The sequence below is a fragment of the Bubalus bubalis genome, chromosome 15 (assembly GCF_019923935.1).
Source record: "Bubalus bubalis isolate 160015118507 breed Murrah chromosome 15, NDDB_SH_1, whole genome shotgun sequence".
Classification (NCBI taxonomy): Eukaryota; Metazoa; Chordata; class Mammalia; order Artiodactyla; family Bovidae; genus Bubalus; species Bubalus bubalis.
In genome coordinates, this window is record NC_059171.1 from 12,842,448 (window position 1) to 12,860,811 (window position 18,364).

Genomic DNA, 18,364 nt, shown 5'->3' on the forward strand with positions numbered 1-18,364 from the left:
TCCCTCGGACTGCAAGGAGATCCAAGCAGTCCATCCTAAAGGAGATCAGTCCTGGGTGTTCACTGGAAGGACTGACGTTGAAGCTGAAATTCCAATACTTTGGCCACCTGATGCGAAGAGCTGACTCACTGGAAAAGACCCTGATGCTAGGAAAGATTGAAGGCAGGAGGAGAAGGGGACGACAGAGGATGAGATGGTTGGATGACATCACCGACTCAATGGACATGGGTTTAGGTGGACTCTGGGAGTTGGTGATGGATAGGGAGGCCTGGTGTCCTGCAGTCCATGGGGTCGCAAAGAGTCAGACATGACTGAGCGACCGAATTGATTGATTAAGTAAGTTGTACCTAGTTTTTAAGACTAATGACCATAAAGATAAAAGAATCTGACAAATGTGAAGGTAAAGGACATTTTATTTATTGACAGATTAAAAACCGTAACTCCAGGTAGTGCAAAATACACCACTGAACCCAATTACAAAGAGCTGGTGTTGGTGCGCAATGTTTAAGCAACGCTACAATTATTTTTTGGCAAAGTGCTGTATTGTTTAGTCTGTGTATAAAACTGACCATCTACGAACCAATCAGTACAAAAATTTTCTATAAAAACAGAAAAAAAAATTTAGACAGTGGCTCAAGAAAACAAGCTGCCATTTATGCATAGATTGATGTACAGTATATACCCTAACCAAATGTCCCTTTTAAGTTTTCAAGTTGTTGGAAAAAAAAAAAACTGTCCAGAAACACATCAAGAAGGCAGAGTACAACCTACAATACTCTTCAGTCTCTAGAACAGATGCCCTGCCCTTGAAAAGCAAATGTGTTCACAATTTTACTTGATGGAGAAAAAAAAAAACACCAAAGCCACTTAAAATATTATAATACACACATTACTGATTAAGATTGCCAAACCTCTGGAGGAAAACACAACCAAAAAAGCAAGCAAAACCACTCATACACACCAAGCTTGGAAACAGACACATCTAACCTCCCCAAGCACTGGTTTGGTTTTTAGAAGTCAACCTAGAAAACAAATACTAAAACTTCAGGCAAATACAGAGAAAAATTGGGCATTTAGCAATTACACAATTTAAAAAAATATTTTAAGAAAAACTGTCAGTGACACACAAAACATTATCCACTTAAGCTGCCTTTCTTGGAATAGTAACTTCTCCTCCCACATAAAGGATACTGTTGCAGACAGAAAAAGATATCCTTATCTGTATGCTTTCCAGGACTGCCTCCTCCACCCCAGACCACTGCAATTGGTGTCAAATTTCAAGTGAAATTGGTACATGGCAAGGCAGACACCACTATATTACGTAAGTTTTCTAAATAAAGCGTTTTATATAAAACTTTAAACATTAAAATAAGTAGATAATGCCATTTATAATACATCAACAGGGCCGATGGCAGTGAAACCATCCATGATAGTGGCCCAACTCTTAAAGAATTTAACCAGTATGTACGGGACTTATAGAATAAAGATAATTTTAAGGTAACATTAACGAACATATGCTAGTATCTCCAGTACAAGGAGCAGTCTCTTAACTGATTCTAAAAACAAAGATTAATAATTGGAAACTCTTAAACTTTTTCCACTAAACTATTTAAATTTAAATGTCTATCTTCTAGAATCCTTTTTTTGTTTTGTTTCCAACTCAGAAGACGAGAAGAAAGATACCCTTCTTTACTCTTTTTTCTTAAAAGAGTATATAAGACAATATATTTCTTTGAGGAAGAAGAGAAATAGCAAAGACACTCAGGTTCAATGAAGACACAAAGATTACAAACCAGTGTACTACACAGATTTGAGAAGCAAAAACATTAGGCAATGCTGAATGGCCCTCTAGTTTTAAGTAAACTGTCATCTCACTAGAATCAAAGTACTGATACAACAGAGAAGGTATGTAAACAGAAACAGTTTGCATCAGAACTGGGAAAAAATGCACAGGAAATCAATGTTAAAAAAAGCTCCCTGGAACAATAAGTAATAAATCCAATCACTCTGCACCTTCTGCACCTCCCCTCCCCCCAACCCAACCATATAAATTCCCACAGAAGATAAATAATGGGTGGTTAATTTTCAACTTATGGTGCAGTAGATAATCAAATTATTATGAGGAAGAAAAGTAATAAAATGTAAGATATACATCATAAAATGTTTTAAAAATGAAAAACACAAACTTTGAGAAACATGGTGCATTATAAAAACTAAGAAACTCATTCATGAAGCACTGCTGTGTGCACCACATATTCCAGACTTTTCAGTTTAGAACCAGAGTGCTAAATTCAAAGGGGTTTTATTTCTCACTGCTGGAATTTTTAAGAAATATGCACTAAAGCACATTGTAAACCATTTATATTTACAACAGCAAAAATAATAATTAACTTATAATAAGCTGCATTTCAGCCCTGTTTCAAAGAATACTTAACAGGTCAATAGCACTCTGTTATTATTGGTCTTGTGAACTTGCACACAGTCGATCCCTCACACACGTGATGGCCAAGAACTGCATTAGGTGACCACTTTCTTCAGTTCTTACATGGGCCAGTTTAGACAGACGCCTTGGACACTGATGCAGAAACCACCGTATGATATCACAGATACGTGGTAGGCCTTACCCTGAAAAAACACTGAAAAGACGAAGTCAATTGTTTTCCAGGTACAAAGCATAAAAAACCTGGCTCGAATAAGGCAAACGAAAAGTCAGTAACTGATAGAGATGTAAATGTATTTAAGGTATCAGGAAATCTGAAAAAATAATAGTTAAAAAAAGACCACTGCAGTTTTATATACAAATCTGTTCATGCTGCCAAACAAATTCTCATGGCTGAACTTCTGAAGCTCATGAGGTCCTAACAGCTTACATTTAGTATGTGAAAAAAAGAGACCCCCATGTATTCAGAGGCTTACACCTATGCTCAAGTTAGCAACATGCGGCCCTTTAACAGTCATGGTATAAAACAAACATGCCTTCGTGAACACGCTATCTCCCAAGGCTGGTAAACACAAATAGTAACAAAACAACTTCTAGCTCAGTTTGACAAAACTTAACAGACTTGGCCCCTAATGAGGAAAACAAATAAATAAAGGGGTAGTCGAAATGGAAGGGGACTAAGGTGAGAAGGGGATCTAGACCCTTGTTCTGGAGACACATTCCTGCCCTTCAGCACAGCCAGTAGTGGAGGAACAACCTACCACCCCCGTCTAACTAAGCTATGTGACCTCTTCCGACTCCACACATCCCAATCTGGTCAGAAAAGAGGCAGCTCTTCACTGCAGAGTCTCCCATGGTTCCCTGCACCCAACTGCTACAGGGTTACTGAATAAAACAGGACTTCACATAACTATATGCTGCTTCTTCCTTGACAACACTGTCTAGTCGTGTACTCAATTAGGATTGCAGAGGAGAATGGAAAAATAAGCTATTTGATTATGAAGGTGATAGTATTATTGCTCTGTCAGTAGAATGTGCTTTGGATTGTAAATGTGTTTAGCTTAATTTCAGAGGAAACTGGTGAGAGTGCAGATGGCTCAGCAAAACCCATCACAACTGTGAAAAAATAAAGTGACTGGCTAGAGCTAAAGAAATAGATTTTCTCTGCGTTCGTTGAGCTAACTGGCCTCGGTGTGACTCGAACCCTGTACCCTGGCCTCACGAGCACCAACACTCTGAAGAGGAGTTGTGGCCAAAGAGCTACCCCGGCCCTCCCCTTCACTAGACTCGGCAGAGAGGCCCTTGGAATTTCACACAAGGATCAGTTCAGGACAGCCCCACTTCAAATCAGTACGCGGTCCTCACGACTGGGAGGGAGGTACATGTTACTACTCCCTCCTGGGTGGAGGTACCAAAGGCCAAAGTGGTTAAGGAATTTGCCTGAAGCCCAAGTTAAAAATATATATATAAACTCAAGGAAAAACTCAACCTGTCACTCTTCATTTAGATGCTATGAATAGACGTCACCAGGAATCCCCTTCACTGTTGCTTGCCAGCTGGCGGAACAGGCTCCATAGCAGAGGATCTATCACTGTATCAGAAATACAAAGCCTCTCTCTTTTCCCCTGGGCAGATACGAATAGGAAGCCACTAGAGTACAGGACACGTACTTCTGAATTTACAGCTGATGTGAGGTGGCGAGTAGGCAGAGCTGGCAGGAAAGAATCCAAACAGTGGACCAATGGGTTACTTACAGATACACATTTCCCCAAATACAATTTCATAGGTCGGATCGAATCCCTCTGCACGTGAGCCGGGTACTGTTGTCCCACGATGCCGTAAAGTCTGTACCACGTTACACAGTCGCATCGGAATTAGTGAGTGCACTGTTCACCAACACTGAATGATCGGAATTAGTGAGTGCACTGTTCACCAACACTGAATGTACCTGAATTCCAAAATGAACTGCATGGCTAATCTGGGAAATAAAAACCCCATACACACAGAAATATATCAAGTTTTCTTCCAAAAGAAAGTTCAGCCATAATTCCATTTTATCTGTGGCAACCACATCACCTGTTAATGCTCATGTTAGTGTGTAAAAATGTATTCATTATATACAGAAAAGATTATCAAGTACTGGTCAATAAAGTGTATGGCTGACCCTGAGAATAAATTTCTGCTTACTCAAAAGACTGATTAATACCAAATAAAATGAAATTGAAAGATGCCTATTCTCGTACTTGGGAAGAAACGTCTTTAAATTGCTAATTCATGTACATCTTAATAACTTTAAAGACCTTCCCAAACACTAACTGTATTGATATGTTTCCAAAAATATTCTGAAAAAATTTTTACAAAAAAAGCAAATGTTAAGAGCAAGGCATTACGTGATACCCAGCATATAACTCTGGTTTTCAAGATAGTGTCTAAACACACCAATAAAACTATGTGATTGGTCATCTGTTGGCTGTAAAGAGATAGCATCTTCACCGTCCATACATGCACATGCCCACACATATGCACAAACTCTGAGAAACTAACCGAACACGCTTCAGATTCTTAGTAATTGTACTGACGTGGGCAGGGCTGATGGACAGCCCAGCCGCTGTGTTTGACTTGCCGAGAGTGGCAATCTCTGGTAAGATTTTGGCGACGAAGGCTATTTCTGTTCAGAGACTGTCTTTCACTGTGTTCTTTAATCCACTGGGAAGGGCGAAAGCTCTTGGGTTGTTCCAGAAAAGCTGTATGAGCAGCGAGAGCTGCAACATAGCAATGAATGTGCTGCCCCATTTCATTCTCGGCTTCCACTCTGAAACAGAAAAGATCGGGCATGCATTACGTGACATAGTGTGTTATCGACGAAACTGAAACAGCTACTTGGCAACTCAGTTTGCCACACTCACTTGTTGATGGCTGAATGAGAGCTCAGTGTCCCATGGCTGTCAGCCAAGTTTTTATTTTGTGACCACACTGACTGATAATGGTAGAAAGAAGCAGCCAACTTTCAATTAAAATATGTGATAGAATCCACCCAGAGGTGGTAAATTAAGTGAACTGTAGGTTTTAAAAAAATGCTTTACACTTTGAGTGAATTTCAGTTACATACCAAACACATTTATACATGTAGTGTGATTGTCACTATAACCTTAAAAGAAAACTATTTTAATTCCTAAATTTTACTAATCAGAAAACTCAGGCTCAGAGAGGTTAAGGTCACAAATATTAACTGACTCAACCAAGAGTGTAACGAAAGCCCCACTCCAAGGTCTGGTTATGAGGCCCTGTGCCAACAGCAGCTTCACAGACTCTCTGTGTCTATAAGCAAAATGTTCTAGAAAACAAGCTTTAAGTCTGAATTTAATAGAAACATGCATAAGGAAATTCTACTCATCTAAAAATAAATTTGTCTTGGTAAGATATCTGCTTATTACAAAACATAACTCTTAAGTTTTAAATTTATATCACAACAGGTACACTTTGGAATGGCATTTGCAGAGCAATGTTATAAAGACCCTTGGAGAACACATAATCTTAATATATGGTTACAAACCATGTAATTACTATTTTCTATATTAAAAGCTAATCAGATAGTTCTAAACTACATTAACACGTAATGAAGAACTTTTAGATTTTTAAGGGTTATTTTACACAGGAAGGCAGTTATATATTCTGCCTACAACTGCTAGAGGAAAACACAGTTATATTTTTAATATATTATTTTTATTAAATAGTAGAATTAAAGCTGGTCACATTAAGAAACTAACAGAAAGCAGTTAAAACAAAGACAGAGGTTTTTAAAAGCTGGGTGCCTTGAGTCCTTTGCCTTCCTGCTCAGACTGATAACACATATCACACAGTCTCAAATGAAATATACTTACTCTGTGCCAATGAGTCTTATAAGCAGCTTTTCCTGGCCCTACAAATGTTAAATGGTGAACTATTAAATCACTAGTAAAGTTGAAAATGCTATTTAATTTTACTATTAGGATGTGGTCAACTTTTCTTTATTAAAACTGGGTTACTATGGGTCATTAAAGGAACATGTATTACTTAACATTATGATAGCACATAAACCTTCACATACAATATTTTATAAAGGCTAAAATGCAATGAAGTACATACTCTGAAGCCTTCTTTAATTGTTAAGCACCTTACTTCTATGTGCTTTATGGTAATCTCTCCAAGGATATACAGGATGGAAACAATCTTAACTTTCAAAAAGCATACAATTTATTTCTTGCTCAGAAAATACAGATATTTACTACATAGCCGTCTTCCTAATTTTGGTGACATCTGATTTCTATCTTGATTTACTGGGTCTTTCTTATAAAAATTTAAAATCCAAATATAAAGACGTTAAAATTTTTTAGTTATTATAAAACTGTAATAATTTACAGTACTTTCTTATGTTCAGAAAGAATTCATATAAAATTAGGTATGTCCACTTGATCCTTTATTTATAATTAACTACCTAAGTGTTATATCAAAACATGTAACAATATACAGTGACAAACAAGATATAAAAAATGAACATTCTCACTGCATCAAAACTACAAACACTTAACCAGGTTCAATGCAAGGTCCTGAACTGGATCCTGGTTTGAACAAACTAGATGAAGTATTCTGGGCTTTACTGGGCAAATCTCAGTATGGTCTATATAGTTCACAAAGTAAAATTTTACTGGGGAAAAAAAAAAAGGTAGAGCACACTGCCTAAGGAAGCAAATTCTAGAACAGCACCTATAGCTTGATCCCATTTGGGTTTAAAATGGTGTTATAGATCCATGCATGGGCACATCCAGAAAATACCACCTGGAAGGATATGCCCTGGAGTCTTGACGGTATTCATCTCTCAGTAGTGAGAAAAACGTCATTTAAAATTTAAAACTTTTTGCCCTTTCTAATTTTCTGCAGTGCATACGGACTGCTTCTGTTGTCTATGAAGCTGCTAAATATACATATGTAAATACACATACTTTAAATATTGAAAACGTAAATATACAAATGCTAGTAATTTAAAGTGGCATTAATCACACTAAATTCTCGAGTAGAACTCCTCAGAGATGAGATCAAAATAAGGTTAGAAGAATTTCTAAGAACTGAAGAAATTAAAAAAAAAAAAAAAGAACTGAAGAAATTAATTTGAATCAACTTAAACAATTAAAGAAATTAATTAAACCATCTCAAAAAATTGTATTTTAAATTTCTGTTGGAATGCCTGAAACATTAACCTCTTGATAAATTTATAATATGGAATAAAGTGCCAAAGTAACATTTCCCATCAAAGATCCAACTTAATACAAAGTGTGGGTAACTATATAAGCAAATGTTTTTCAGTCTGGTACAAGTGTATGTTTATCTTCATTCAAGAACATCTACATTATTGAGAGTTGAAAGTGCAGCAAACTCTGGTAAAGTTATCAGATTAATGAGCTGCCTGGGCTTTGTTTATAGTTGGCAAACAGGAAATGGAAGGACATACGCATACAGTGCCCTGGTTAGTCAAGTCAGAGCCTGGACACTGAAAAAGCGGCCCTCTGGGTGACCTCACTGAACCATAGGAACACTGTGGGCGGCTCCAAAATCCAGGTCACCTGTCCCCTTGACAGGTATGAAGGGAATTAAGTCAGTGCCAGTATCCTACAAATACCTTAATATCAGAGGGGACCTCCCACCAACGTGCATCACAGACCAGCTGGACTTTGAGCCACTGAACGCAGCCACGGGCTTTGTTTTAGTGGGTGGGAACAATCTTGAATATAGTCCCTGGATAAAGGCCACAGACTTGTGAGTTTGTTTTGGAACGGATTACTGACTAGACACTCTCCCTGAACTGTTTCAGAAGCTCAACCCATCTGCCATCCAAGCAGAGCCTTTCAGACCACTTGGGACACCCATATAACCACAAAACAGTATTTGGATATAAAAGCTTCCCTCTGCAAGGCAGAAAAGAACTCTCTGAGAAAAATGCTTTGCTACATCTGCCGTTTTATTTACCTCATGCTTCAGATTCCTCGGGTTTTCAAGGCTAAGCACCAACTGATGTGACTTAGTTAGGACTACTTTGAAGATTGTGAGATTTTAAGATATACCATTCCTGTCAAATTTGATACCCCAAATAATCCAGCCTATAAAGTGCCAGAGTTATATTCTAAGATACTTAGCAGAAATGCCAGTCTTTTCTTTACATTCAGTAGCAGAATATCACAAATGAGACAGCTCTCCATTACATAACTGGGGCCATGCTAGAACTAATTTTTTTGAAAATCTCAAATGAGTTCATCTTTTCATACCATCACCCGCCTTATACACTAGGCACATACTTTCACAAATGTCTGTGGAGACAGTAACGTACCTGGGACTGCCTGGATTATGAAATTCCTCAGTCCCACAGTGGGCCTCACTGAGGCTGGGGCAGGGCTCATGCACAGCATAGACGGACATGCTGGGGTGTTCAATGAGAAGGTTTTCCATAGGACTGGTCTCCACCTTGATAGTGGTTAATCCACCTGCAGTAAAACATGGGGGAGGGGTGATAAACCAGCTCTCCTCCATTGGACAGGACTCAAACTGGAGGAAGCAGGAGTCACTCGTGTCAGCCAAGCACTCGAGAGATGCAGGGAGACAGGAAAAGACTGAAGGGCGCTCGGGAGGTGACTCTTCACTGATGTCTTCTTCCTCTTCATCCTCTGCTGCTGAGAAACCCGTGCAAGTGTCTAGATGGCAGTCCACACACGTTGTTGAAGTCCCGCGGGGTATGAGTAACACATTGAGATCACATCAGAGCACAGAAAAAGAAGAGATGATGCTGTTAGCTGATGCTCACAGTCCTCCCTTTATTTAGATCAGACACAAAACCATTCATATTCACTCACAATGATCATAAAATAATTTCTGAGCACCTAGTATGCACGTGTGTGCGTGTGTTAGGGGGCGGTGTGTATCATTGTATGCGATGGATTATGTTGGTTTGGCAGAACAGTTTTTAAGGTTGGTCTCTATTTTGCTGAGTAAACACATAATGCACCAAATGGGTTACTGCTGGTAGAGGATGGGGGTTTCCTATAAAGTGCCTCTGGCTGGATCAGGGTATAAGAGCTGCCATACTGGAGAGGCTGACCTCAGTGTCACTGACCTGATCATCTGGCACAGAATGCTTCCTGCAATTTTTTTAGACAAATTCTTGTTTATTTACTTTTAAGGCTTAAAAACCTTCAGAGTTATTGGTTTACTTATGCAAAAACTCGATAAAAGAGTTTCCACTTTTGCTGTGACGATTAACGGCTAAGAATACCCTTACCTATGAAGTCAACGAGAATCCACTCATCATCTTCTTTCTCACTAAATTCTGGTTCTTGGTTTGAAGAAGTGTTGACTTCACCCACAAACATTTTATTCAATCTCTGGAACATTGTTAAGGCAAGATTGAGACTTTGGCTGGATGTCTTTGTAGCTGAGATTTCCAAAACCTGTCTTCGGTCAGCCTGATGCCGCTGACAGGACTAAAGTGCACAAGGTGCTTATTCAACTTAGGTGAGAAGCAGGAAGAGTCATCATCCCTAAAATAAAACAGGAAAAAATGCTATTTCAAATCAGCACGTGTTTATGTAACGTGTACATCTCACACCTACAGAAAAGCACAGGCCTTAGCCTGCAGCTTGGCTCTTCCCTTCTTTCAAACACAAGAATGCAGAATCTCTTTTTTACAAACATTAATCGAGTTCTCAAACGCAACCTGTAAATCTCTCAAAATGCGCAATGGAAGGGGTTAGTTCTTTTTTCACTTCTGTGCTTTTATAATAAGGGATATAAAAGTATATCCCTGGGTAACATATTTCAACTGAAACACTACTTTTCTGTAAGTAGAGTGAAAGCTAGGTTTTCATGGTCAACTGGTCAGAAGCTGACAACTGATCCCGGCACTCCTCCTGGGTGCGTGTCCACTACCACGCCAAGCCCTCCTCTTTCCCTGGCCCCCTTTCTCTCCTGTTCTATTCTTGTGTATGATTGTAAGCACACCTAATTCCATTAAAATCTCTAACTACAGCACACTTTGACCTTCAAAACCATTCCTACAGTTGGCATGGAAAAAGTCACACTGTAGAGAACTCAGGTGGCCCAGCAACCAGAACCGAAAAGCACCACTGTGGCTGGGTTCAAAGGTGGCTTGTGTCCTACCAGCGTGAGGAAGTCACACTACTCCAAGGATTCTACCCCATGGAGTTCGGGTGAGTTCTAATGAGGAACTCCAGCCTCGCCTGATCTTATTCCAGAGGTCCAGATTTATATACGCATTTCTGCCTGGTTACCTGATGGGCAGACCAAACCTAACAAATTGCAAGATCTTTCATTTTCCCTACAAACATACTCAGGCTCGCTGCCCGTCGCCCCCCTTCTCAGGAAGGAGAGGCAGCAGTTACTCAGGCCAAATGCTTAGCCCTCATCCTAAACTCCCTTTCATCCACACCCCCGCACCCCTCACCCAAACTGGCAGCACATCCTGTGGACTCTAGCCGCACACATGGCTGGAATCCACCTACTTCTCTCCACCACTCTCACTCTACTCGAAGCCAACTGGTCTGACTTTGCCAATCACCACCTCCTAGATGGCTTCCCTGATCCTACTCTTGTCCAGTGAGATAGTGCAGGCAACCTACTTAGCAAGGCACTTGGGACAGAGTTCTCAGTGTCAACTATTCTGCAAGTATTTGCTGAGCACCTATTATGCATCAGGCCTAGTGCTCAGGGCAGGAGAGATAGCAGCAGACAAGGCCCTCCCACAGCAAGCCCACCAACCCAGTGTGATGAGTGTCACGTGAGGAGAAGTACTGGGGGTTCCTCAAATCCACAGACAGGGGTCACAGGACACATGCAATCATGACCTTAATCGTGAATGGTTGAGAAGCTCAAGAATGGACGAAGTAGAAACAATGCTGTGGAAACGTGCAGATGAGTGAGAATGTGGCTTCCATATGGCTCAAGATCTAGGTGGACAGTCTTGACAGCAGGCTTAGGGGGTACGTGGGGACTGGATCCTGCAGGGCATTGTGCACCAGGAGTGAAGGGGAGGGAAAAAGTCAAGGATGCCCTAGGTTTGCAGCCTGGCCAACGGCGGGATGCTGGGGGGAGGATTGGTAGGTTCAGTGGAAGAGGAACACAGCAGAGGTGTAGGCCATGTGCTCTGGACACGAGGAACTGGGGAGGCTGGCGAGTCCTGGGATGTCTGCAGGAGCTGAATCTAGGGTTCTGCAGTCCAAGAGCATGGTGTCTGCTGAGGGCACAGATCTAGGAGTTACCAACACAAAGGGGGTGACAGGAACCATAAGAACCATAAGAGTGGAGATCACCCAGGGAGCTTCAGCCCTGAATCCCTAACTTCAGACTCTGGATGTTTCATTTTCAAAACAATCATCCTTAGCTATAAATGATGTGGTTCACATCTGTTGGTGATGAGACTCCTGGTTCAATTCCTTATGTGTGCACTGGACTGCTACAACTGTTTGGCAGGCTACTACTCGTGTAGTACTACAAATATGTGTTTAAATAAATGACATTTGAATACTTCTGTGGTCACAATCTGTCATCCTCAGCCATTAATTATGAAAAACGGGTAAACAGGAAGTGTCACTTGCATAACCAGTCTTCCTAAAACCCTTCTGGAAAGCAGTATGGCCAATCACGTAGCCTGGAGCTCGAGGATGAGAATGCAAAGTGAACTTTATGCTGCATGTAAGAGAATTTACAAGAGCAGTGGGCTGTGTAGTTGGCTAGACTTGATTATCCCAAAAGATAAGCTATCCCAGGGCTGCTGTGTACGTAAAAGTTTTGAGCATATGAGCTAGACGGGAGAAAGGATACTTTTAATCTTTCCCCCATTTCTCTTAAATTATTGGCCCCAAGTACAGTTCTGGGTCTGCTGACCTAGTTGGATGAATTCTCCAGAGTGCCCGACTGGACTCAGGCCCTGCACCAGTGAGAGCTGCTAGGTGGGGAGGGAACACCCCACGGGAACCCTAGCTCATCATGAATATGCCCCTATCCCCCAACTGTGGTACCACATGTGGTCACTGAGGCCCAGGCCAGTTAAGTGGCAGCTGCAAGGCAGCAATCATGCCAGGGCCACTGTGCTTGGGCAGCTGCAGGTTCCAAACTGCCCCCTCTTCCGTAACGTGGAAGCCATCCTAGGCTTGGAGTGCACGCGGCTCTGCCGCGGGAAGGGCGTCTCTGGAGGAGCGTCCCCCAGGACCACACGAGTCAAGCCTCTTGGGTGAGGCTGGTCTGACTTTGCCAAGTTCCTTCGGCCCCACTTTCTGTAGCTGTCACAGAGGACAAGGAGCTGCTGGAGAGACCCCAGTACACTGACACTGTTCAGGGAGGTGGCCTCTGGGAACATCAGGTGAACGATTATTTGAAATGCAATTAGACCGAAAAACTAAACAAAAAATTCTTTGGCCGTATCACACAGCATGTGGGATCTGAGGGATCTTAGATCCCCAACCAGGGATCGAACCCACGCTCTCTGCAGTGGAAGCTCAGAGTTTTAACCACTGGACCGTTAGGGAATTCCCTGGGAAAATTTTAAATCTTATTTAATTTGGGATATAGTAGGTTAAATAAGATATATTAACAAAATTAATTTCACCTGTTTCTTTTTCCTTATTTAAGATGGCTACTCAAAAATCCAAACCTCCATACGGAGCCCACACTGCATATTGGACACTGCTGCTCTAATGTCTTGATGGCCTATCTTCCCACTGACCAGACTGTCCCTACAAGGTCACTGCTGCTCTTCATCTTGGCTTCGGCCCAAGGATGGAGGCTCTCCTTGGGGCTGGTCCTGTGCAGCTAAAGGCAAAGCAGAACTTCAGACTGTACTCCTCAGCAGGTAACAGACTTTTTGATATTCACAAGGACAAAGATAAAACTAAGCTGAAAATTCCAGAGAAAGCAAGTGTCCTAAGAGGACAAATTTACAAATACAGCTCTGGAATTTAGCCAAGAGGCAGAGGGATGAAGGCAAGGCAGGAGGCGCTGCTGTGTCCCCGCACCTGCCAGCCTGGCTGTCTCACCTGCTGGAGAAAAGAAATGAAGTGTCTGTGCCCCAGCACTTCACGGAGGCAGCTGCAGCCTCTTCCACTTGGCTCTAAATACCTCCATTCCCTCCCTTCATTATAAAATGAACTAAACCACATTACAGAAAGTTTAGAAAATAAATAAGGAAACTGTTATTCTGTACTTTATTGCAATCATTGTTAGTACATCGTGCATTTTCTTCTACTGACAGTTTCTTTTTTATCAAAATTGTAGGCCAATGCACACACAATTTTGTATCCTGCTTTGTTACTTAACATTTTATTATCAATATTTTTCATATGACATGAGTAGAAATGCTCTGTGAGCAGAGAAAGGTGGCTGAGTTTAATACTCACAGGGTAAAGCATTCTAGCTTGAGAACTTAGAAAAGGAGTTACTGGGCTGGGAAGAGTTTGTCGGTATGATTTATTTTCTAATTTTTGAGACAGGCAACCAACCTTGAGGCCATGTGGCCCTGGAGTTAGCCTGCTCGGTTTGAAATCTTGACTTTGCTCCTCAGAACTTGTGTGTATTTAGGATATACAGTAACTTCTCAGTGCCTTGGTTTTCTCATCCCTAAAATGGGGCGATAGGGCGAACATGAGGAATAAGTGTGTATCACTTAGAAGCAGGCACACAGCAGGCACCCAGTAAATATAAACCACAAATGCACTTCAAACCAGGTGTATGACTGTGAGCAAGTCACTTAGCATCTTTGGGTCTGAGTGTCTTTATTGGCAAAATGTTCCTATAGTCATCAGAGCTGTGGTTTACTCAATGTTTATTGTATGTGACAGATTTGAGGCACTTATTTGTCCCATTTGATTAATAAGGAAACTGAGGCTCAGAAATTAAGTAACTTGCTCAAAAGTGACAGAGCTGTTCAGGGGTGGGGCCCACGTTGGAAAGGAAGTCTCTCTGGTTCCAGGACCTTGTGCCCTTGCCCCCCACCCCCAGCACGGGATGTCTCAGGCTCCTTCCAGCCTCAACTCTGGCTCTATGAATTTTGGAGAACTGCACTTTTCAGTTGGTTTTGGCTGCCAGTAGGCGGCTCCAAAAACATTTTAAATTAAAAAAAAAAAAAAAAAAAACACACACCACAACTTTGATGATTTAACTCCTAACTATGTGTACAGTTGTGGCTTCTTGGATAGTTTCGAAATATCAGGTGGCCAAACTAACACATCATCATCAAAAAGCAGCTCAAAATGATCTCTTTATCCCACCCTCTCTCACTAGTTTAGAAGAATAAACGTGCTGATTCAAGTAATTTTACATCAATTTTAAACTGTAGAAAAACCAAGCCAAGAAAGTTGTCTTCGCTTGTTCCACTCTATCCAGCCTACTCAACCAGCTACAAGGAGGTTATTCTCCCCAGGATCCACCAGGTTGGCTCCGAAGCCTTGAATGACAGTGAACAAAGACAGCAATAAATGGTAATTCACAGCCTGTTAACCCTGAAGTTTGAAAGTGGGACCATTCCCAAGAGAACTATGAGCAATTGATGAAGCATTCACAGAAAAGAACAAAAGATAAAGATACAAAAACAAACCAGACCTTAGTCATAGAAATTAGCAAGGTCCTGGTTCCAGGCTGGAACCTTCAAAAATTATGCTGCCAGTTAAAAGCAAAAGCTTCCTAGTGCTTTTTGCATCTGCAGTGAAAAAGATATTTCAGTTACCAAGCAAGTGATTTCCAGATCTTGGGGCTCCTCATTATTACCTCTGTTCAACAACCCCTGGGGACACTTTCCACCCTTTCTCAAAACTACTCTCAGAAAGGGTTCTTGTCTCAATGACGCAAAGGGGGAGAGGCCCTCCTCCTTAATCTCCTCGAAATTGGAATTAACACAGGAGACAATGAGCAGATGTAATTAGGAAATACAATTTAAAACACACACACACACACACAAGGAATCCCTACAGAAAACTCATCTTCAACTTAAAACACCATTTCCTTCTACCTGGCTGTGTGGTCTTAAGTTAAGTCCATATCTCTGGGCCCTCAGGTTTCCTATCTGTAATACAGCCTAACTTCACAGGATTATTGTGGGAATCGAGTTAATGCACGTAAAATCCTCACCGAGTCTGTGGCCCACGCTAAGCACCCAATGAGCGTGCGTGATCAAAATGATGAGGATTTTAACTACGATGCGAGATAAAGTGCCTACCACAGGTGCAACCTCCACCATTGATAGGTAAGATCAAAGCAAGAGTCAAGGAACCTGCCACCGACGGGCGGGCGAACGCCGGTCGCGGGGTAGCGGAGCCGCCGCGCGCGGGGAGGGCTGGCCGAGCAGCCGCGAGCCCTGGAAGTTGCGCCCCGGAGCGGCGGCGGCCGCCGCGCTCGCCCCTCCGGGGTCCGGGGCCCCCGACGCCCAGTCCCGGGCGGGCAGCCCCAGCCCAACGGCGGAGGGCAGGAGGCGGAGTGAGGAGGAGAGAGAAAAGAAGGTCGGTCCCGCGGCGGCCCCGGGAAAACAGGCCCCGCTCGGGGTGGAGGGAGGCAGAAACCAAACACCCAACCGCCGCCCCGCGCCCGCGCGCACCCCCGGGGCCGCCGAGGCGGTGGGCAGCCGGCCCGCGGGTGCGAGTGGAGACCGGGGTGGGCGGCGCACCGACCGCGGCCAGAAGGGCGACCCGGAGCGAACGGCCCTGGACGCCGGTCCCGCCCGCACTTACGTGGGCCCGACCCGCGGCCGGACGGGCGGCGAAGGCAGCCGGCGGGGACCCGCGCGCGGGCGGCTGAGGTAGCTGCGGCTCCCGGACGGCGGGGCGCGGGCCCGCTCCAGCCCTCCTGAGGCCGCGCCGCTGTCCGCCGCCGGCGCGTCCCGCTCCTTTTGTTGTTGTGCAGCCTCGGAACAGCTGATCCGCCGCTGCGCCCGCCCGTCGGGCCCGCCCGCTCGGACGCCCCGCCCTGGGGCGGGGCCAGGCCCGGCCCCACCAATCAGCGGCGCGCGGGCCCCGGGGCCACCCTGCGAGAGGCTGTCACTAACGCACGTGACCTGGCGCCGGGCCGGGCGACGCTCCGGAGCTAGAAACAAGCCCGGGCAACAACGCCCGGGCGCCCAGTGGGGAGAGAGGGGCCCGCGGAAGGCGGGGGGTGCTGGGGGCTGGGCCGGGGGCGAACCAACGCGAAAACCCGCCCCGGAGGGTGAGGACCAAGCAGACCTGGACGCCGAAAGGAAGAACCCTGACCCCAGCTGTCCCTTTGGCCGAGCGTCTGGGGGCACACAGGGACACAGTTAATGTGAGAGGAAAGCTAAGGGCCTCGCGAGTGATGGAAGCCCAAGACGGTGAGGCAGGCCCACTTCACGTCTTGGCCGGCGTGGGAAGGAAGGGCTGGGCCCCGTGAGTACAGGCGTGCCGCCCACCCAACCTGCTTGTTTAAGACCAGGAGCCAGGCGCCCACCTTGCTGTGGTCACTGACCCTGGGAGCTGACTGACCTAGTCTACTGGCTCGGGATGCAAGCCGGCGAGGCAGAAGAGGCCATGAGACCAGACGTTGAAGGCAGAGACGCCAGGAGCCTGTAGGTTCTCGGCTCCAGAAGACAGGAGAACCCGGAGGAAGAAGACAGGGCCCCGTCCAGGCTCTGTTCTGCTGTTTACACAGCACAAAACCGTGGGCGTTTACCAGAGGCCTACCTGCTCACCCAGTTATTTATAGTGAGAGGAATGTAAAACAGGGGGCTTGAAAATATTTTCCAAACCAAAGCTCTGTACGGGTATAGACGGATTCACACTGTCTGGCAAAGGCAAAGTAGTCATTTCGACGTATCTCCACCCTCACGTGCCTTTTGTTTGGACTGAGATGCAGTTCCCTGACCCAGGGTGAAATTTGTATAGAGACCCTGAACAGGTGTGTCATACATTAAGGATCTGAAAGGCTCTGGCCTCCTGACCCTCAGGGGTATCCTGTGGCCAGTCTGTTTCCAGCAGTACTAGTTTTAAAGGGTGTAAAAGACGGGGGATGGTCTGACACCCAGGAGTAATAACCAAAATTCAGGGGCCACTTGACTTTTTTCTCAGAAGATAGAGCAAGGCATTAACTTGGATTTTGGCAAATCAAGCTCATCCTCATATTTTCTCTTGATTATCATTGCTAATATTACATGCCCCCAAATCTTGTTTCTTCTTAGGAATTTACCAAGAGACTGTCTTGTCATTCAGAACCCAGGTGTGATGATAATTCTAAGAGTCTGATTTCTTAAAAGGTCACAGCAAGACTTACCTTTTTACAGTATGATAAGATTTATCATCATTAAAGGCAAAATGTGGAAGCATACAATACCTTGTTACGACAGAGAAAATGACCTGAGGTAGATGCTGATTCCAAAGATGGTCACAACAGTGTCTCCATCATGAAGTCTACTTTTTCTTCTGTTTGAATTGGGGCCGGCCCTGTGACTGCTATGACCTATAGAATGTGGCAAAAATAGTGTTCGAGGTCTTCCAAGACCAGACGTTAAACAAGCCCGATGGCTTCTGCTTTGCATTCTGTGGAACACCAGCCACCACTTAAGGAGAACCCACCATGCTGTGAGGAAGTCTAAGCTATGTGGAGGGGCCACCTGGAAAGAGAGAGATGACTGACTGGCCCCTAGTTCAACCTGTCTCAGCTGAGGTACCAGACTTGTGAGTGAAAAACCACTCTAGGAAGGTCCAAGGCCAGCAGACACCACATGGAACAAAGATGAGCCATCCTCACTGAGCCCTGCCGAAACTGTAGAATCATGAGCAAATAAATGCTTGTTGTTCTAAGGCATTAAATGTTGGGGTAGTTTTAAAAGCAGCAATAGATAACCAAGACAAAGCTAAACAAGAGAAAGTCCCCTAGCATACAGATCAATCT

At 43.9% G+C, this 18,364-nt stretch overlaps 1 protein-coding gene and 1 long non-coding RNA gene across 4 annotated transcripts in view; one reads left to right on the forward strand and one right to left on the reverse strand.

Annotated features, from left to right (window-relative positions):
* LOC123329427 overlaps positions 1–13,692 on the forward strand; it is a 35,974-nt gene extending 22,282 nt beyond the window's left edge. For both annotated transcript variants that reach the window (XR_006544837.2, XR_006544836.2), the window contains one exon: positions 13,109–13,692. This is a non-coding gene — a long non-coding RNA (uncharacterized LOC123329427). The remainder of the gene's footprint in view (positions 1–13,108) is intronic.
* Positions 396–16,367, reverse strand: TP53INP1 (tumor protein p53 inducible nuclear protein 1). 2 transcript variants are annotated; one of them, XM_025265050.3, is made up of 5 exons: positions 16,195–16,367; positions 9,744–10,002; positions 8,799–9,159; positions 6,322–6,359; positions 5,049–5,252 (listed from the first exon to the last, which is right to left on the reverse strand). In XM_025265050.3, exons 2-4 carry the CDS (start codon positions 9,853–9,855, stop codon positions 6,338–6,340), a joined length of 495 nt encoding a protein of 164 aa, XP_025120835.1. In that variant the 5' UTR covers positions 9,856–10,002; positions 16,195–16,367; the 3' UTR covers positions 5,049–5,252; positions 6,322–6,337. The 2 variants fall into 2 exon arrangements, with proteins under 2 accessions (XP_025120834.1, XP_025120835.1); XM_025265049.3 differs by lacking the exon at positions 6,322–6,359 and having other exon boundaries at positions 396–5,252.
* Between the last annotated feature and the right edge of the window lie 1,997 nt (positions 16,368–18,364).